General features: G+C 45.4%; 1 protein-coding gene across 1 annotated transcript in view; it reads right to left on the reverse strand.

The window, feature by feature from the left end:
• Window positions 1–3,179: 3,179 nt before the first annotated feature.
• The window catches only part of CEP112 (centrosomal protein 112), a 287,868-nt gene continuing 268,672 nt past the window's right edge, over window positions 3,180–22,375 (reverse strand). The window contains exons 14-15 of the mRNA XM_075579533.1: window positions 7,034–7,135; window positions 3,180–3,248 (exon numbers count right to left, since the gene is read on the reverse strand). Of these exons, the coding sequence (XP_075435648.1) occupies window positions 3,180–3,248; window positions 7,034–7,135 (171 nt within the window). The remainder of the gene's footprint in view (window positions 3,249–7,033; window positions 7,136–22,375) is intronic.

The raw sequence follows: 22,375 nt of genomic DNA on the forward strand, positions 1-22,375 counted from the left end.
TGGAGACATGTGACTGTGCTCACATGTGATATTTTTATTTACAGCAGAGAACCTGAAATTCTGGAGTACTTCTTTGCTCTTCCTTGATATATTTCATTTTTATCTTAAAGCAACAACTGCTCCCATTTAAACCACCCGTTTTCTTTGAAATGAATGGGAAGCCGTGGGTCCTCGCAGCTGAACCGTGTTATTTTCAGTTCCGGGAACAGCCAGTTCCCAAAATACTTACAAGTAAAGTTACTGGCGTTCCATCCTGGTTTTTAAATCTCTGGCGTCACGCAGGCCAATAGGAAGCCACGACGGATGATGTTGTGGTTCCCATTGGCCTGTATCACGCGGGAGATCAGATTTAATCCGCCATTTTCTTTCCCCTGAGGAGACTGAGCGTTAGACCCTTCACCAGTAAGTATGTCGGGAACTAGGCAGCACCCAGAGCTAGACCGCACTGGTGCCACCCTTCCATAAAGGGAGTGGAGCGAAAGGAAAGATCCCTTTGACCCAATGCCCCACTGCAAACATACAGACACCCTGATGTGCACACAGTATTACACGTGAACATACTGATACATAAAGACTCTGCCTAGCCCTATACACATACAAAGTTATACTGTACATACATTCAATGAGGTACACACATTTGCACATGCACACTCATCAACCACACAGGCCGTTATATATCACTGACATTGTCAGCTTGTGTTTTTTTTACTTATTAAATCTTTAATATATCCTCGTGTCGGCTCCTTGTGACCTTGGGGAAGTCACTGAGCCTCAGGCACCAAAATCATAGATCGTAAGCTCTGCGGGACACGGACTGTGTGTGTCACATTCCTATGTGCTGCGTACTGCGCGCTGTGCGGTTATTGTGACGCGCTTTGAGTCACACTGGGAGAAAAGCGCTACATGAAATAGTTATTATTATTATGGCTGCTATGTTTCTGATATAAATGTGTTGAGAAAGCATGGATGATTTATACATGAAATGCAAACACAGCTACAGATTACATCCTAAAAAAAGTCATCAACAATGGCAAAATCCAAAAGATATAAAATAAAACTTTAATAATATGAAAAATTATTTAAAAAAAACAAAACACACACACATACAAAATGTAAACATTTAGGTGAATATATAAATAATACAAAATACTGTATGTGATTTATACACATGGTTAGATTCAATCGCAACATTATAAAAGACAAGCATAGCTTTGGATTGCACAATGTATTAAAAAAAAACCCAAGTGGGATTTTCCATCATATTAACTCCTCTGTTGCCCAAGGGCTTAAAAGGTGACAATAGAAATGAAAAAAAAAAGACAAATAAGGTAGTTAAAAATACATTGAACGGAGATGAAGAAATGTTGTTAGGAAATGTGGACATATTTTGAAGTTATGTGCTATTTTTATTAACAAGATTGTCAGAGTTCTCACAGTTTGATTGACAAGGTCGCCGAGGTTTCTCCGCCATGTCCTGACGCACAGGTCACCTATTCATTGCCTGCAAATATAAATATTACCAAGCTACTAAATGATATATAGGAAGTTAAAGGGTGTAGATCAGGGGGAGGGAGGGGGGGGGGCAACTCCAGTTTTCAAGGGCCACCAACAGATCAGGTTTTCAGGATATCCCTGCTTCAGCACAGGTGGCTCAATCAGTGGCTCAGTCGTTCACTGCACCCCAATGCTGAAGCAGGGATATCCTGAAGCAAAGATATACCCGTATCCTGAAAACCTGACCTGTTGGTGGCCCTTAAGGACTGGAGTTTCCCACTCTTGGTGTACATAATGTAATACATGATATACATAAGTGTGTTAAACTTACGGCAAATCCGTTATATGGACGGTAAAAAGACTACCGCCCATATTTACTAAGGAGTGCTACTCCATAAGACCCCTTCCATGCTGGATGATACCTTGGGGAATTGGTGGGGGGGTTCATATTTGCTAAGCCGTGCGGCCAGGTGTCTGGGGAAGTAGTACGTATCGTGTTCCATAACGCACACAGTTTTCACCTGTTTGTTCCTGTGACAATGTCACATATGTTTCTATTTTCTTCAGGTTCCTGTAATTTGAATCTTATCTGTTCGTTCCCTTTCATCCAATTAACGATGGCAACTTAATTAGATTACACAAAACATTAAAGGAATATGCAATGCCTCCCGTTCGTTCTGTGATGCCCAACACGGGGTTCAGGAAGCCCTACGGGTTTGCCAAAAAATATATGTATTATAGGATCGCAGGCAGTATAGCAAGGTCCTGATCACGTGTGGGGACTGCGCACTTAGCGTGGGGGTTATCGCTGCCACTTACAGCAAGGGCTTCCAAGGCCGCTCTCCCACAATGCTTTGCATCCACAGCAGCAAAGCATTGTGGGGCGTGACTTTGGAAGCTCCCGCAGTGAGTGACAGCTATACCCCCCATGCTGCCTGCACACACTGAGGGGCAGTTTGGGGGATTATTAAGCGTGTGTCCCCCCCCCCACGAGCCCAGGACATTATAATGCCTGGGATCGGTTGTTAGCGATAGTCTGATGAGTCGGCAATAAGATTTATCAATGAAGGGCTCGCAGAACGTATTTTCAAGCAGGAGGGCGCTGTGTAAACAAGGTTGGGGACCGCTGGTCTAGTTTATGACTGTTCCTTTTATCTCCTGGGCTCTTAGAAAGACACTGCCATAAGCGTTATTTTCAGTACGAGACTGGAAGGTGGAGTTGCAGTGATGGGGGATACCCAGCATGTATCCTCTGACAAACCTCTGGGATAAACCTCCTGCTTGTGCTGCTGTAAACGCAACGTTAGATTCCCACCCATGACAAAAGGTAAATGTTTTTGCACTTTGAAGTTAGCATTTGTAAGAGTAATAATTTAGTAATCACATTGGTTATTAAGGGTCTGACTCATTTGCTCGGTCTGGCAGCTGTGTTTTGGGGCTTCTGTTTCATCATGAGCCCTGAGTGGAGGCCTAGACTTGTAATGCACTTGTACCATGCTCTAAAACTCCCTGACTAAGCACTGTGGTTGAGAAAGGGGTGGGCAGGCCCTCAAAGGCTCTGTTCACAGAAGACAAGGTGCTTTTTACTTTGAAATCCTTAATTAATCTCTCAAAACTCCCCCCCAGCGAAATAACACAGGTAGAAGGCATAAAACAACCTCGGCACGCTGTCATATCCAGCCCTCTTACCTTTTGTTCTGATTAGTGTTGAGGTCTTCCTGAAGCACCTGGGCTCGCTTCTGTAGAAAGTTCACCTGGGAAACATACAAGACGGTCAGGATTCCTGAGAATGGACATGCTCCATTTTTGGTTACATCTTCAGTCTCACACATTCAGAGATATACTGGACGGCCAGAGAAACAGGGAAGTCCCCAGTGTACCCACATCCCTGGTGGGCTCCCCAACAGGCAGCAGACAGGAGAGGGGGGAATAGGTTGTCCCGGGAAAGATGTCCCACTAGGCCAGCGGAGGAAGGGGCTCCCCAGACCGACAGACACTGGAAGACAGTATCATGCTCATCTTGTGTGATTGTAATAATCCAAAACATCTTAGCAAGACGAGGAGGTATTTTAACTAGACAGATACACTGATGTATACATGGGAAGGCATTGGGAGATAAAGGGGGTTATGCATTTAATTCCGATAGTGCCAATCGTGCACTATCACAAGGAAACTTCCAAGAACTTGAATTTGAGGTCCTGTGCAGTAGGGCCCAATCGTCACAAAACCAGAAGCAAATACACGATACAGCCAAATTCTGGGTACATTGACTTTTCGGACACCTGGTGAAGGTAATTCTCCGAAGCATGATTTTTATAATAGAGGATATATATTTGCCTCTGGGTTTCAGCATGGGGCTGCTGCATTGTTTAAGACCAATATCCTAACCGACTAGGCTACACAACTGCCCTAAAATAAACTGGAGACAAAACACAACACTGGGTTTCACAGCATTGCAGACACCCCCTATTTACGCACCCGGGCCTGTGATACACCTTTCTTTCAACGTCCCACCCAGCCCAAGGATTCTCCAACCTTTCCTCATGGGCAACTTTAAGGTCAATAATCATTTGGAGGTCCACCATAGTTACACTCAGATATGTTATCAACATATATATATATATATATATATATATATATATATATATATATATATATATATATACACACATATAACATATTTCAAAAATACTGCACCCAAATTCATAAATCAGCTTTCAGTAGCGTTAGAAAAAGGCACAAATTGCACAAGGATGCAGTACGAAGGATTTCCGTGACCAACACTACTGTTTTTCGGGACCACGTTTTAAGTACCACGGATTTTACCAATCACTGAGAACCCAATGGCTGGGACTCTTGATATACCGTACCCCAATACAGCATAAACAGCCAGTAGACGCTTGACCCGGGTGTGATATCCCGCATCTTGGCTTTGTGAATCCCAGATAAGGTTTGTGCTTCAATGCTAAGGTTTTATCGTGTATGGTCCAACACTGGATTAAAACCAGGTGATCCCACCTGCATACCTGAGGCAGAGGAGAGATGCTCTCTTCCTCCCCTCGACACGCTGTCCTGCTGGAGACAGAGCGCTCTCAAGTATAAGGCAGACAATGCTGGTCTATTAACACCGCGACAGGTGCCAGGTTTCTAAGGAGGAATCCCAGCAATGTGAAAATGCCAGGGTAACACCTGTGTGTTGCCGGCTGCGTGTGTATCTTGCTGCCAAGATAAATGAAAGGTAAGGAGGCTAAGCCCCTTTGCCAGCAGGGATTTGGCAGTGAATTGTGCGAGAAGGGTAACAAGAGGAAATGTAAACGACATTTCTAGAAAGATATATTTTTGGGGGGTCAGGTGTGGGCCGAGATTCAACAAAATGTGATGTGAGGTATCGCGCCTGACCTGTCTGTGAGGTATCGCGCTCGACCTGTCTGTGAGGTATCGCGCTCGACCTGTCTGTGAGGTATCGCGCCTGACCTGTCTGTGAGGTATCGCGCCCGACCTGTCTGTGAGGTATCGCACCCGACCTGTCTGTGAGGTATCGCGCCCGACCTGTCTGTGAGGTATCGTGCCCGACCTGTCTGTGAGGTATCGCGCCCGACCTGTCTGTGAGGTATCGCACCCGACCTGTCTGTGAGGTATCGCGCCCGACCTGTCTGCCATTCAATACAATGACAGTTAGCGCCAGATTGACTTTGATGACTCGCGGCCTCTGAGATAAATGAATTGGTTGATCTGTTACCTTGTAAAGGCAGGAGACAGCCCTCCAGGGAGACTTGTGCAGAAAGATGCGCGGGTTTGTTGAGGGATCGCCGTTCCTGTCCTGCTCCTTATCTTGACGATCCCTTATCCGCTGCAGGGCCGTCTCCTTATCTGTCTTTACGTATGGTATTTATTTATAAATAAATGGTACTCCCTTAGGCCGCGATTATAGTGACGGCGCGCGCCTTGCTTACAATGTAGTTGCCTGTAGTGCGTGCGACCGCGCGGAAGAGAGACGGCGTGTTGGAAAGACAAAATATTTTGTCTTTCAAGTGACGGCCGCGTGACGTCCGCATCACGTGAAGTGGTTCAGCCAATGAGGGCGAACCGCTCACGTGACGTCACGGCCACACCTCCCGCCTGCAGTGCATGTTTCGTGCGCGCGCCACGTCTCGTGGTCACGCGAGCATGCACTATAATCGCGGCCTTACTGAGGAAGGCGGTGCTTCCCTGGCAGTGTTGATGGAGGAACTGTGAGTGCTTCTGTTTTCTATGTGAACACAATCTGTTCGCTTGACAGATGCCAAGAGCTCTTTAGAGCAGGGGGTGCTCAACTCCAGTCTGCAAGCCCCCCGTCAAATGGCAGGTTCTCGGGATATCCCAGCTTCAGCACAGGTGGCTCAATCGGTCCCTGCTTCAGCATAGGTGGCTCATTTGGTCCCTGCTTCAGCACAGGTGGCTCAATCAGAGGCTCAGTCTTTGACTGAGCCACCTGTGCTAAAGCTGGGATATCCTGAAAACCTGAAATGTTGGGCGAGGGGCAGGGGGTGTTGAAGACTGGAGTTGAGCGCCCGTGCTTTAGAAAACCACGTGTCCCAGCACACGATCAGCTCCCAATGTACCTCCTTAAGTAAGAGCAAGATATTCTTATCCATGGCAACTTATTCAATCCTTCAGACGTCTCGTCTCTCTTTTCTCTGAGCACCTCTTGCCTAACTAAGAGATATGGGTAAAACCTTCCAGCACGTCGGTACATTTTGGATTATTGCGACTGGCGAAATATTCCCAAATATGTGACATTTTGTTAAAAATCAGTGACAGCTAACTTTAACTTAGGGCCTGATTTAAACTTTTCTGAAGCATCCAAAAGCAACGTGGAACATATAAAATCTGTCCCTTAGAGAGAACTTTGACATCTAACACCTGTCAAATACAGTACTCTGGCAAATTTAGGATAAGTTTGGCGAATTTAGGATAAGTTTGGCGAATTTAGGATAACTATGGCGAATTTAGGATAACTTTGGCGAATTTAGGATAACTTTGGCGAATTTAGGATAACTTTGGTACAACACCTGTTATTAAAACTGCAAAAATTAACATACAGCCCTTGCTCCTTTTGCCAAGGAAATCAGGACAGACTCCCACATCTTTACTTATTACTGTTACAATGTATGTTCATTATTTTATAGGTTTCCTTGATTCAACACTATTGTACTGCGCTATGGCAGGGGGGCGCAAACTATTTTCCCTGCGCCCCCCTGCCGGCGGTCACCTCACCCCGCGCCCCCCCCCCCCCTCACCTTGGCTCTGGCGTCATGACGTCACATTGCCATAGCAACGTGACGTCACATGACCTCGCTGCGCCATTTGACGCAGCGTTGCCATGGCGTCGCGTGTGGAACCAAGGTAAGTAAAGGTTTACAGAGGCCCTGCAGCTCCCCCGGCACTTAATTTAAGTGCCTTCGTGAAGCGCGCGGGGCCTCTGTAAACCCCCCTGTTTACGCACCGCTGCGCTATGGCATAGGTTGGCGCATGATATTAATTATATTACGTCGTTTACCTGTGATTTCAATGACAGGATGGTGTCTTCGAGTTCCTGCCTCATGGCAAAGGGCATCAGACCTTTAATCCTCATCTCGTATTCCTGACGTATGTGGGTCATCTTTAATACAGAAGACAACAAGGTAAACGTGATAGCATCGCCCCCCGAGTGGTTCAAATCCACTGTGTCACCAGATCCTAGCCTAGGGGCAAATCCCTATCTCCCTCCATTCAAGACACCAAAATTAGATTAAAAGTTCTATGATCGTTTTATTTTATTCTAATTATTATTATTAATATAAAAAAATATACTTTAACATTAAATAAAAAAAATCCCACTTGTGAGCACATTCACATGTCTGAAACAGGCCTGCCTTCCCCCAATATCATACAATGCACCCACGGCAGCGGGGATTCTGGGTAACGACATGCAAATGAGCACCATCAGTGTGCCACTCTTTTTTTTTTTTTAACATTACAAATATTATTATTGCCACTAAGCCAGGGGCGGCCAACTCTAGTCCTCACGGGCCACCAACAGGTCAGGGTTTAAGGATGAAGACTGAGCCACTGATTGAGCCACCGGTGCAGAAGCTGGGACTGATTGAGCCAACTGTGCTGAAGCATTGACTGATTGAGCCACAGGTGCTGAAGTAGGGATATCCCTAATGCTTGACCTGTTGATGGCTCTTGAGGACTGAAGTTGGTCACCACTGCACTCGGCCATTCCATCGGTCCAGAGAGCTCATAAATGCATAACACATCTCACCCTTCAGCGTACAAACATCCCCCCCCCTCCAATCATGCTGCACTGTCTGTAATTTAGGACATCTGTACTCGTTTGGATTGAGGACACACTGTGGCCTCTCACAACCTGTGAAAAATTCCACCCCTGTTTTTGATCTGCCCCAGGATGGGCGCGTGCTCTCCTCTCACCCCGTACTATGCCCCAGGAGTTTTTTCTTTTTTCATGCCTCGTCAAGAAACATTTGTGATTCTTCGCAGTGATTGCAAGTGAATAAATCCTGCCCCCTCTAACCCTCCCAGCAGGGATTTCGGCTCGCGGAACCCTCCCGAACTCTACATGCACGCGGATTTCTCACAGGGTTGCAAAACAGTCGTGAATATGTATGTATATGTGAGATTTGCCGACCACACCAGTGTCAGAACGGCAAGCGGTCTCTAGAATTCAACTCGGTGGCATGAACGCGACATGCACCTCCGTGCTCTGAACGCGACATGCACCTCCGTGCTCCGAACGCGACACGCACCTCCGTGCTCTGTACGCGACATCCACCTCCGTGCTCTGAACGCGACATGCACCTCCGTGCTCTGTACGCGACATCCACCTCCGTGCTCCGAACGCGACATGCACCTCCGTGCTCCGAACGCGACATGCACCTCCGTGCTCCGAACGCGACATGCACCTCCGTGCTCCGAACGTGACATGCACCTCCGTGCTCTGAACGCGACACGCACCTCCGTGCTCTGAACGCGACATGCACCTCCGTGCTCTGAACGCGACATGCACCTCCGTGCTCTGAACGCGACATGCACCTCCGTGCTCTGTACGCGACATCCACCTCCGTGCTCCGAACGCGACATGCACCTCCGTGCTCCGAACGCGACATGCACCTCCGTGCTCCGAACGCGACACGCACCTCCGTGCTCTGAACGCGACATGCACCTCCGTGCTCCGAACGCGACACGCACCTCCGTGCTCTGAACGCGACATGCACCTCCGTGCTCTGAACGCGACACGCACCTCCGTGCTCCGAACGCGACATGCACCTCCGTGCTCCGAACGCGACACGCACCTCCGTGCTCCGAACGCGACATGCACCTCCGTGCTCCGAACGCGACATGCACCTCCGTGCTCTGAACGCGACATGCACCTCCGTGCTCCGAACGCGACACGCACCTCCGTGCTCCGAACGCGACACGCACCTCCGTGCTCTGAACGCGACATGCACCTCCGTGCTCCGAACGCGACATGCACCTCCGTGCTCTGAACGCGACATGCACCTCCGTGCTCCGAACGCGACACGCACCTCCGTGCTCTGAACGCGACACGCACCTCCGTGCTCCGAACGCGACACGCACCTCCGTGCTCCGAACGCGACACGCACCTCCGTGCTCCGAACGCGACATGCACCTCCGTGCTCTGAACGCGACACGCACCTCCGTGCTCCGAGTGCGACATGCACCTCCGTGCTCCGAACGCGACACGCACCTCCGTGCTCTGGATAGAATGACTGCTTTCCACTGATGGATTTGAAAAGAAAGTGGGAGACTTCAGATACTGATAATCAATCTGGTTTGCTACCTGGTAGTGATAACATAAAAATACTTGTTGACATCTCACTGTCCGAGCACCAATTACGTAAGGTGATCAACTCCAGTCCTCAAGCCCCCCCAACAGGTCAGGTTTTCAGGATATCTCTGCTTCAGCACCGGTGGCACAACCAGTCCCAGCTTCAGCAGAGGTGGCGCTCAATCAGAGGCTCAGTCTTCGACTGAACCTCTGATTGAGCCACCTGTGCTGAAGCTGGGATATCCTGAAAACCTGACCTGTTTGAGGGGGGGGTGGAGGCTGGGAGGGAGGCGCTTGAGGACTGACTTGAGCACCGCTTATATAAGGCAGTGAAATCCATGCTTAGCTTTTGATCACAATGTTGAAACATTGCCACGATAAAGCAATAATACAGTTTAATTACAAACACCAGCCTTTTTTTTAAGGCATCAATCACTACGTTTCAGCCTACTTTGCCAATAGCTGCATTTAGTCCTATGGGTGCCCGCACTTATAGACAGGCAGTTCCGCAATTGGCTTCCCTAGAAACATTCAACCCCAACAAAAAGTATTATATTCACTTGCTATCTTCCGTTGTAAAATGTACTATTTTCCGATTTTCTAAGGCCGGAGTAATTCCAGTCTAGCAATGACTGTGCTTGGCCTGTTTGGCTAACGATGGATGCGTAACTATACTTGCAGCCCGGGCAACGATCATCGTTGCCGGCGAACACTCCCGCGGCATTCTCCTGGCTGCAGGCAACCCATAGGCTAACACTGAGGCTCTGGGGTCGCCAGCAGCTGTCTCCTGCCGTGGAGCCGCTGGGAATATTTCCTGCGGCTCAGGGAATCCAATCCTGGCTACATCTGGAGTTCTCACTCGCATTTTTATTTGTTTCCTTTTTCAAACTGTATCTATATTTAGAATATTTTTTTTTCCGGAAACTCAACGCCCCCCGCCCCTTCTCGCCGAACCCTGAGATATTAGCGAGGTTTATCTCCGGAGAAACCCCCGACCCACGTTCTGTCCATAGCTAAATTGGGCAGGTTTGCTTCTTTAAATAAAACAACAAGTCCTGGATCGCCAGGTTCTGTGCAAGTACAGTAGTTTACAAAACGCAAAAGAAACCAGGTAAAGATGGTAAATACACTCCAAAGCATGTGGTTACCATGGAGGCATCAAAAGTCTATTTTATTTTATTTTTAAACCGTAATCTTGTCTTAATGTGTACAATTTAGAGCATGAGGGGCTAACGTCAGTCGCCAAGGGCCACCAACAGGTCAGGGTTTCAGAATATCCCTGCTTCAGCACAGGTGCCTCAATCAGCAGCTCGGGCAATGACTGCACCACCTGTGACGAAGCAGGGATATCCTGAAAACCTGGCCTGTTGGTGGCCTCTGGGGACTGGAGTTGGCCGCCCCTGGTTTAGAGAATAGAAGGGAGAGGGGGGATATGATTGAAACCTTCAAATTGACAAAGTGGTTCAACAATGTGCAGGAAGGAGAGAGAGAGAGAGAGAGAAATAGAGAGAGAGAAATAGAGAGAGAGAAAGAGAAAGAGAAAGAGAGAGAGAAAGAGAAAGAGAAAGAGAAAGAGAAAGAGAAAGAGAGAGAGAGAGAGAGAGAGAGAGAGAGAGAGAGAGAGAGAGAGAGAGAGAGAGAGAGAGAGAGAGAGAGAGAGAGAGAGAGAGAGAGAGAGAGAGAGAGAGAGGAGAGAGAGAGAGAGAGAGACACACAGAGACAGAGACAGAGAGAGAGAGAGAGAGAGAGAGAGAGAGAGATATGCTAAAACAAGAGCTCATTCTCTGAAGCTGGAGGGCGGGAGGGCGGGAGGAAAGTAAGTAAGCGAGGAAGTACTTCTACACAGAAAGAGTGGTGGGTTCATGGTACAGCCTCCCAACAGAGGTGGTAGGGGGCCAACACAAAAGGGGAAAGAAAGCAACAATCGAATAGGGTCTGAGGTATTACGGCAGGGTAGGAAAAGAATGGCAGGTCTCTCATATATACGGTCAAATTATATAGTGGGCAGGCGATTCTTATATACGGTCAAATTATATAATGGGCAGGCGATTCTTATATACGGTCAAATTATATTATGGGCAGGCGATTCTTATATACGGTCAAATTATATTATGGGCAGGCGATTCTTATATACGGTCAAATTATATTATGGGCAGGCAATTCTTATATACGGTCAAATTATATAATGGGCAGGCGATTCTTATATACGGTCAGATTATATAATGGGCAGGCAATTCTTATATACGGTCAAATTATATAATGGGCAGGCGATTCTTATATACGGTCAAATTATATTATGGGCAGGCAATTCTTATATACGGTCAGATTATATAATGGGCAGGCAATTCTTATATACGGTCAAATTATATTATGGGCAGGCAATTCTTATATACGATCAAATTATATAATGGGCAGGCGATTCTTATATACGGTCAGATTATATAATGGGCAGGCAATTCTTATATACGGTCAAATTATATTATGGGCAGGCAATTCTTATATACGGTCAAATTATATTATGGGCAGGCAATTCTTATATATGGTCAAATTATATTATGGGCAGGCAATTCTTATATACGGTCAAATTATATTATGGGCAGGCAATTCTTATATACGGTCAAATTATATTATGGGCAGGCAATTCTTATATACGGTCAAATTATATTATGGGCAGGCAATTCTTATATACGGTCAAATTTCTATGTCTGACTTTTTTTTTAAATGGTGCCAATCACTTGGATTTCACACATCAAACATGCCACTGACATTAGTTCACTTTGCCACGGTCCCTTTAGGTCAGAATATGACTCCAATTGCATATTCAGCTACTTCGTGCTTTTACATCTCCTCTAGCCAATGTCAAATCCAGCACTGGCTCAAGCTTGACTTTTAATATGCAGCCAAGTGGCAACTCGCGTCCCAGCACGTTCCTCCCACACTGCAAAGCTGCAGCGGTGAGCAGCACGGAAAACGTCCCCCAGCTCTGCACTGTTCTTCATCTGATCCACAAATAAGCCGGACAGGATATAGATTCCAAACGTGACATAAGCAAATGTATGTTATTGTTTCTACAACTGCTTAAATCAGGGGTGCTCAACTCCAGTCCTCAAGCCCCCTCTCCTCCCCCCCCACCCGGTCAGGTTTACAGGATATCCCAGCTTCAGCACAGGTGGCTCAATCAGACTGATTGAGTCACTTGTGCTGAAGCTGGGACTGATTGAGCCACTTGTGCTGAAGCAAGGACTGATTGAGCCACTTGTGCTGAAGCTGGGACTGATTGGACCACCTCTGCTGAAGCTGAGATATCCTGAAACCTGACCTGTTGGGTAGGGGGGGAGTTGAGGACTAGAGTTGAGCACCCCTGGCTTAAAGCATCGCAGTGTTCTTCTGCAGCCAGGATAAATATCTCTTGTGCCAAGAGGCTCGGTGAGGGTGGGACTGCTGCAGCACTGGATGTCCACATTCAGAAATGCAACGCATTTGCTGAATGAGTCAAAAGCTCCCTTTTCCACTCGAGGAGACGGACAACTCGAGTGCTGCAGGTAGGGGTTCGGGGGTCACTTTGTATCCACAAGGCTAGTCTCCCAGTGCCAAAAAAAGTACCGTAAAGGAGGTTATTGCAAAATTCGATTCTAACACCCCAACGAACTTTGAGGGTCAGATTTTAAACCAGCCCATCCTTATCCCATACCAGTGTCAATCAGTCTTACTGAGATATACTGGATTGGCAAAACAGGCAAAGCATTTAGCCATGTAACGATCACATGATCATTTCTTAGCTGAAATTATGACATTTCAACCCCAAAATCTAATCCATTAAAAGAACTGTAGCACATTCTGCAGTACTGGAATACACAATGCATTAAGGATAATGTACATTTGGAAGAACGCTGCAGTGATTCCAAAACTGGCAGCGATATTACAGTGGCACTGAAACAAGGGTCCAACATTTGTCTCAAATTGAAAACTGCTGGGAGATTCTGCGGTATATTATTAGATCACAATGAGGACAAATAAAGGTGGGTTCTAAAAGATCTCATGATGGAATTGGTATAAATGAGCCATAAAAAGATAAAGGGATCTGCCCTTGGGAAGGAATTTATTTTTCCCCTTATGAGATATCATTGGATGATGTGTCACTGGGGTTTCTGTTTGCCTTCCTCTGGATCAATATACTGTAAGTACGGATATGGGATAAATATCTGTCTAAATTTAGCATAGGTTGAACTTGATGCACGTATGTCTTTTTTCAACCTCATCTACGATGTAACGATGTAACTATGCAAGAACTGGAACAAGCAGCCCTCTCCCCCACTTCACAGACTAAATGAAAGTCTATTTATCTGTAAAGAACAGATCCCCTCGAGATAGCGGAAGTTAGTGCACCCATTGATCCCAGTCTTCAAGTAGCCTAGGATTGAATGACCGCTAAAAATGTATTGCTCCTATATTTGTAAAGTTATCCCTTGTGTGCAAGGCGAGGGGGTTGGGAAACGGGCCAGCTCTCGTCTAAACCCCGGCTTAAGGGAATTTCTGGATCGCTGAAATAATGACTTCCCAAAATAGCACGCTGGGGTCTGTAAACGGACCGGAGAGATCTCGGGAATACCGCAAAGGTACGCTGGCAGGCAGCACAGCAAACTATGCTTTTGTATGGGCTCCAGATAAGATTCCTAGCTGAGAAACATTGGCTAACAACAAGGTAATGTATACAGCGTCTATTTGTGTGCTAGGTTTTCATAGATGTCAGTAAGAGGCTGGCCCGGTAATTGGAAATGAACTTAACCTTTCAATCCAGCACAAGTTTAACCTTTCTATTGCTAAGAAGGTCTCTTAACCCCTTTGGTACAAAAGGGGTAACGTTGCAACAGTGACTCACTACAGTTTATTAACCATCAAGCTTTGTAAGCTGTTTGGAACAATATCATCCTTATTTTATCCAATACTGAATGACAGTTTGGGAGATAAAGACATTTCCTTATTGTTGAACTAGATTATTGATAGAGGGAAGTAAAACAAATAATAGTTGAAGGGTTAATCGGGGAGTTAGGACTTTTCATCCCTTCCTTTAGAGCAAGGAAGGCTTTTACTGTAGTGCAGAAGTTGGCGTTTGGATAAAGTGAAAAGCACTTGGCACAAAACAACTTCTCTACCAAATGTTCCATCATTTCAGATGTGTTTAACAGATTTGCAAACGGAGGCCCGGAAACCCTAACTGTAAAAACCACAATAAGCAAATATCACAGAATATCCAATGCACACCGAAGGGGATAAGATCTTGGAACCAAGAACTTGGTGCTGGTTCCTCACTCCGGAATGGAATGAAGGACACTTAAGCAAAGGGATTCGGTGAAACGAGATCCCCCAATAGCTTGAAGATTGCTAGGGGCCGATTCTTCAAATGAGCTATTACTGTTCTTTGCTGAAAAGCATAACTCATCCTCACCTTTATCACAAACAATCTAGACATTTGAGACTATTGGAAGGGTGTGCGACTCGTGATTGCTATCTCAACTGATCACATGCCGGGTGGTGAAATCACTAGTATCTAGCAGAGGTTGTGTGATGGAGGGAGCTAACGAAGAATGTAACCTTGTCCTGCTTTATAATTAGAGGCACCATAGAATTAAATACACGGATCACTTTGTTGACTACAGCAGTTTGAGTAATCTACAAACGTAAAAAATAAATACAAATATTTTCATTTACGGGAATACTTGCCAAGCTTAGATCCACAACCCAAAACGAAAATGTCGTTTAAAGCAGCAATAACCCTTCCCCAGAAGCTTATATGAGTTTGAATGGGAGTTAGGTTGGGCTACAGCGTAGCACCTTTTAGTGAATATGGGCCATAATGTGAGAATCCTGCCCCCTGAGCAAGTCCCGCTCTTTTGTTTAAAATATAAAATATGTTTTCCTAGTGTAAAAATTCATGATTGAAGCTTCTGAGGTTAACATGGTCACCTTTAGACTGCACTGGGGAGAGCTTCATTTTAACCTCCCATATACTAAATATTTGAAATACTCCTGAATGAAGCATCAGGTTTTACAAACTGCGTTGGAAAGGGCAAGCAAAATGGCGACCAACACAGGCTGCTGTTTTAAGGAAGAAAACTCTTAATCACGAATACCTTGAACCCAAAACTACCTCTTGTCTTCTACCGCTCTCCAGACTTGTGTTACTAACCTACCTGACTTCTCCACTATCCTTCAGATACCACAAAGCCAGATGTCTAGGTGTCATAATTGACCCCTCTTTCTCCTTGATACCATGCATCCAGTACGTCACCAATTCCTACCATTGCTAAAACACGCCCGTTCCTTACCACACAATGCCCCAAAGTTCTAATTCCTGCACTTTTAATATGCCGACTGGGCTACTGTAATCTGCTGCAAGTTGTTTAAAAACGGAGGGTATAACACTCCTACGCGTTTCGTGCGTGAGCGCACTTTATCATCCTTGTTACCTTGAGACATTATTGGGGAGGATACAGTGAGTACTTTTATGGTTTCTGCCTTTAGGACTATCCCAACGAGGAGGGGAAGGGTATAAAATAGATACCACTGATATCATTATACCGTGGATTTATATGCCCCATATGTATATGTCTCCTGATCATCATACAATGATTATCATCATACTTTTGACCTAGTACTTGAGCACCTGAACCACTGACGCACATATCCTATCGATATATCCATATCAACCAGAATCAAATTCTAGGTCCTACTTCCCCCCTACAAAGCTGTCCGACACAACTCTCCCTCTACATTTTCAATCTAATCCCCAGGCACTCTTCCACACGCAGTCTCCGCTCGCCAAATGAAGCGTTGTCATAACATCACATATGCACAAAAGTCCATTATGGTAAAGCGGGGACTTCTTAAAGCTGCATTAGTAAAATAATACTTAAACTTGGTGTTACTCATATCCAAATCCTAAAATAGATACTTTAACAAGGTCTGAATGGTTGAACCCACAGTTAGGCATGGTTTATATCGAACAGACAAGATAGAGACATTAGCGAGACTGACATTGGTGCCCTATTTGGTGGTATGTATAAGCAAGCAAGCATATAACTAAGAATTATACTCTGCTTTATAATGGATTTTTTACTATTGTTCTTTTATTTATATTACTCTCGAACTCATTATTATTATTATAGTTATGATATCCTATGACAAGGATTTAAGGCCTTTTCTAAAGATACAACGTTGTAATAGGATGCTTCTTATTTAGTGTGAGAATATAATCCTGTTGCAAGACAGTATTCTGAGCCAAAAGGTGTGACCCCCATTAAAGGGGTGGCCAACTCCAGTCCTCACGAGCGACTAACTGGTCAGGTTTTAAGAATATCCCTGCTTCAGCACAGGTGGCTCAGTCAGAGCCAACGACAGGGGGGGAAGCCGGGACACCGGTTCAAGGCCCGGCGGCTAAGGGGGACCCGGCCGGCACTTGAAGTCGGGCCCAACTTGGAGGGATGGGAGAGAAAGAGGTGGGGTGTGGGGGAGAGAAAGAGGTCGAGTGTGGGAGAGAAAGAGGTGGGGGTGTGGGGGAGAAAGAGGTGGGAGGGGTTGGTGAGAGAGAGGTGGGAGGGGTTGGTGAGAGAGAGGTGGGAGGGGTTGGTGAGAGAGAGCTTGGAGGGGTGGGGGGAGAGAGGTGGGGGGAGAGAGGTGGGAGGGGTGGGGGGAGAGAGGTGGGAGGGGTGGGGGGAGAGAGGTGGGAGGGGTGGGGGGAGAGAGGTGGGAGGGGTTGGTGAGAGAGAGGTGGGAGGGGTGGGGTGAGAGAGAGGTGGGGTGAGAGAGAGGTGGGAGGGGTGGGGTGAGAGAGAGGTGGGAGGGGTGGGGGGAGAGAGGTGGGGGGTGGGAAAGAGGTGGGGGGTGGGAAAGAGGTGGGGGGAGGGAGAGAAAAGTGGGAGGGTGGGGTAGAGAGGTATGGGTGTGGGGAGAGATGGGGGGTGTGAGGGAGAGAGGTGGAGGGGTGGGAGAGAGAGGTGGGTGTGTGGGGGAGAGAGATGGGGATGTGGGGGAGAGAGGTGGGGTTGTGAGGTGGGGGTGTGTGAGAGGTGGGGGTGTGTGAGAAGTGGGGGTGTGTGAGAGGTGGGTGTGTGGAGGAAAGAGGTGGGGTGTCGGAGAGAGAAGTGGGGGTGTCGGAGAGAGAAGTGGGAGTGTGGGGGAGAGGTGGGGTGTGGGGGAGAGGTAGGGGTGTGGGGGAGAGGTAGGGGTGTGGGGGAGAGGTAGGGGTGTGGGGGAGAGGTAGGGGTGTGGGGGAGAGGTAGGGGTGTGGGGGAGAGAGGTAGGGGTGTGGGGGAGAAAGGTAGGGGTGTGGGGGAGAGAGGTAGGGGTGTGGGGAGAGGTAGGGGTGTGGGGGAGAGAGGTAGGGGTGTGGGGGAGAGAGGTAGGGGTGTGGGGGAGAGAGGTAGGGTGTGGGGGAGAGAGGTAGGGGTGTGGGGGAGAGAGGTAGGGGTGTGGGGTGTGTAATTTTAATAATAGTTTTATAGGGAACCAGGGTGGCAGAAAGTAGCAGTCCTGTTTCATTCATGCAGGGTAAAAAACATCATGAGTAAGCCCTGGCGTCTGCTATATAAGAATAATGTAGTGTTGCATGCCTGTCATTGAACAGAATGAGTAGTGTAGCCTACTGGCAATGCCTTTGATTTTGAAGAGCTAAATTAGGCTCCTATCCCAATGTCAACTCCTCCTAACCAAGGTCAAGTCCCTTTATCTAGATGTGCCTCAGGCACTAAACCGATATTAAAAGACCTATTTGGTAGAGCCATGGGTGCAAATATTCTATAGAATGTCTCTTCTATGTTGCACATTTCAGTATTTTATATCATATTAATATATATATAAACATTTGGTGTGGTAGGTGGTCCAAGGTCCCGAGCGGCCATATCTTTCCCTTCTTATTTATTTACATGGGAATTGTACATGTTGCAGTGTCACTTATTGTATAGTATGGTTATGAATGTCTAGTACTCCTGTTAAAACATTATTTTGAGGTGTCATGTTCTCAATATCTCAAGTATATCCCATGTACTGTTATTAATTAGTTTTAGCAGTTTATTTTATGAAAATGTTTTTTGGTACAACACCAAGTTTATCTTTTTTATTAAGTATAGTACCCGCTTTGTAATTACTATATACACTCTCTGTAATATATGTTTCAGAGAATTTGTTTACATTTTTGAGCTTTCTACTCATTGGTTTTCTATTCAACTTGTTGCGCCAATGGAAATGGCAGTAACAGGGTTGCTAGGCAACCAATTGGGCTTAAATATGTGGCCAATGAACTCCAATCTATCCCCTTTGAGAAAGTTGTCCATGTGCGACGAAACGCGTCAGGGTACGTCATCACGCAGGTGCGCGATGAGGCCGGATCACGCACGGATCAGATCAGTGGCTGTACAATACAAGGGGCTTCACTGAGGCTCCACACGGAACTCTTGCGAACATTCAAAGGAGTTTTTCAGCCTTCCAGCGGACCGCCTCTCTTCCTTCTTATGGAGTGAGATTCTGATTGCGGATTAGACGCGCAGTTACCTGGCAGGCGGTGATCTTATTTTACAAATTGCCTGTTTTAAACTTACCTTTGTAAGTGCTATTCTTCCCCTCCTTCCCTTTTTTCCTACCAATAAATTTACTTTTTTACGCTATGCGGCGTGCGCTCTCTCTTCTCTTTTATATATATATATTGCTCGACCTGAAGAAGAGAGTATTAACCCTTTGCTTGCTTCATTCATTGTAACATCCCGGAAGAAGAGATCAGTGTATCTCGAAAGCTTGCACAAACAAAAGCATTTTGTTAGCCCAGAACGGTATCGTCTATTTATTTTTTGATTATTGAAGCTCAGCTAACACGGTACTGATACCTCTACATGTATATATATATATATATATATATATATATTTGTATCTTATAATTTAAAGCCATCACATTTATGGAAGGTGCAACCTATAAAGGTTTATATGAGCCAGCTATATATTAGAGATAGGAGTATGGGATGATCTAAGTCAGTGGTGCCCAACTCCAGTCCTCATTACCCACCAACAGGTCACCTGTGATATTTGAATATAAGTTCCTAAAGCAGTCATCTGTGATATCTTATTTAATAGTAAATATACGTCTGGTGATAATGCCAAGCCATTTATATAGGTATTCCTGACTCTCCCACCCCACTCCTGTAGATCTATGCAAACCGAGACATTTGGTAGTGTCACCAATTCTTCATTATTATTAACACCAATCTCTTCATTTGACATCAATTATTTTGAATGTCCTTGTTCATGGCGCATTATACAATGGTCTCCCCTCTTCTCTGCTCGATTCTCCATAATCGTACAATGCCGTGCTCCATAAAAGTAAAGGTTGCCCAACCAGAATGTGAAAACGAACAATTTCTGGAAGTCGTCCAAGTTACAGGAATTTGCATAAGGAATGTCTTTTCTTTCATCTAATGTACAGTTACACATTTCACGCACTAATCACTGCCCCGCTATTGGCTATGAAGCTCAATTTGCTTTATAATTACAATTAAACTGCGTCACTCACTTGCCACCAATCGCCCCCAACTGGAAGTGTCTATGCTACAGCCTTTGACGACAACCCAAACCTGTTAACACTCATGTGTCTCTTCTCGACATAGCTGCCCTTTCAAAGGCTGCTCTATCACAATCGTTTGGTGCTTAGTGCCTTTGATCGGATGCATTTGTCTGTCTCGTGTCTCCCCAGATTGTGTGTCATCAGCACTTTTAACCACTTTGAAATTATATCCTCTTTAAGGTCATCTGTGTTTAAAGGAAACAAAACTTGACCTGGGATTGACCCTGGAAGCCTAATTTGAGGCTGCGAACCCTCCCCTTTCCCCTTTTCTTCAAGCTGTTTACAAGAGGCAGAAGTAAGGTTTGCAGAATAAGAACTAGGCTTTCCTTTTAACCCCTCAATGGCCAAAGAGACCTCAATCTGGCAGCAATGAGGTTCATCTTTGTCGTTGCATTTAGGGATGTGTGCTATCTGTATCTTCCAAGCCCCGCTCATTGTAAGGCAATCAAACTCATTCTAAACAGCAGTGACCTTATAGATGTAAATAAAGTCAGCTGACAGAAGTCACATTAAAGGTATGGTTTTATTTATTTTATTAGGTGGGAAGTGGGGGTCTCTGGAGTTGAACCACTTTAATTTCAGCTCAGGGGACCCCCAATTTACCAAGATACTGACCTCCGAAGGCACGGGAGCCGACAGGAAGCCGTGACGTCATCAATTGTGGCTTCCTATTGGGCAGCGTGACGCTGGGTATTTAAACTTGCACGAAGAACCGGTAGGAGGTTCCCACAACTGAAATGAAGGCGGATCAGCTCCCGAGACACCTTGCTTTGTACCTATCAACAAAAACTATTTGCTTGGAATGCTGCTTTAGGAATAAATGATTGTTCTGTAGTGTTGACCATTTAGGTGAAACCTTCATGTCATCTTTTGCACAATGCATCTATAACCTGAAGAGCTTGCAGTCAAATGCGGCACCTGAAGCCACGGCAGAGAACACAAATAAAGGGGGTGACACCCAGAGGAAGAAACGTGGTCACTGACCTTTAGTATCAGCGTCTCACTGATAAAAATCTGCACTTTCCCATTAAAATTAATGGGGGGGGGGGGGGCGGTTTAGTCCAGAGTCCTCAAATCTCACTGATTCGGCTCCTCGGAGGTTGCCCTTTCAGAACTACTTTGTGTAAATTGCCCAATGTAAAACATATAGAGATAATTTCATTAGGAAATCGATATTAATACGCACCGTTTACATGAACGCAGAGCTGCAAACATGTCAAACGTGTTAAAAACCAAGTCTGTTAAATAATTCCTAATAATAATTAATGATTGGGGTAAATTTACTCTGAAGCAAGAAACCAATATTATTTCTACGCAGTTCTGTGCATGACCCCAACTGGCCCACACTGCTAAATGCACGTTTACTGTTCTGCCTAATAATATAGACTATATAACAGTTGGTTTTTGCAAAGTGCTTTATTGAAGTAGATCAAAACCCCTTTTACCAGAAAAAAAGGAGGATTAGATTGTGTGTCAACCAATAATTCCCCTAATAAAATCCAAGGAAAGAATATAATTGATTTCCTGTCTACACAGCAAAGATTCAGATTGTGACACGGTTCTTTCTTTTGTCCGTCTTCAAGGGGACTTGTCTGCTTAAGACTCCAGCAGTTGACAACAAAGCCATGTTTAAAGATACAGTCTCACTCTGTCAACAACAAAAGCCTTTCTTAAAAAGGACAGTGCCTTTAACCACTGAGCCACCCATGATCTAGCCTTAATTGTCCTTTTTGTTTTATCTCATGCACGACTCCCTCAGTAGCTATCTATTTTGGATAAATAAATACAAACACAATGTACTTTTCTTTTCAGAAGTAGCTGTGGGATCTGACATATGTGTTAACCATTGTAATTCACAAGCTTTAAAAACAGTTTCAGCTTTTTTACAGGTTTTATACAATAAATCCATTGGACGGATATATATAAGTATTGCCGACTTGAGGAAGAGAGGAGAACTCTCGAAAGCTTGTCCTATGACATAAATTGTTAGTCCAAATAAAAAAGGTATCACCTAATACTGAAGAACATACATACATATATAAAATATACATATATATCTATACATATATATATATATATATATATATATATATATATATATATATATATATATATATATATATATAATATACATATATACATACATACATACATACATATATATATAGCAAATGGAAATATTACTGTATGCTCCTTTGCATGTCTTAGACAGGTCTGCAACCCCGCCTTTCACCATTATCACCCAGCATACAGCGTTTTACTGCAAGGGATTCTGGGAAATGACATGCAAATGAGCACACAGTGCCACCTTTTGCTTCAAAACTATATAACATGGTCCACTATAAGCTTATGCTTGCTGCATTTCACAGCTTTGAGCACAGCCTGGGTTAAGATGCATAGCCAGTAAACCCACTCACAGACAGTTGTTTCAACCTTAATGG

The sequence above is a fragment of the Ascaphus truei genome, chromosome 22, assembly GCF_040206685.1.
Source record: "Ascaphus truei isolate aAscTru1 chromosome 22, aAscTru1.hap1, whole genome shotgun sequence".
Lineage (NCBI taxonomy): Eukaryota > Metazoa > Chordata > Amphibia > Anura > Ascaphidae > Ascaphus > Ascaphus truei.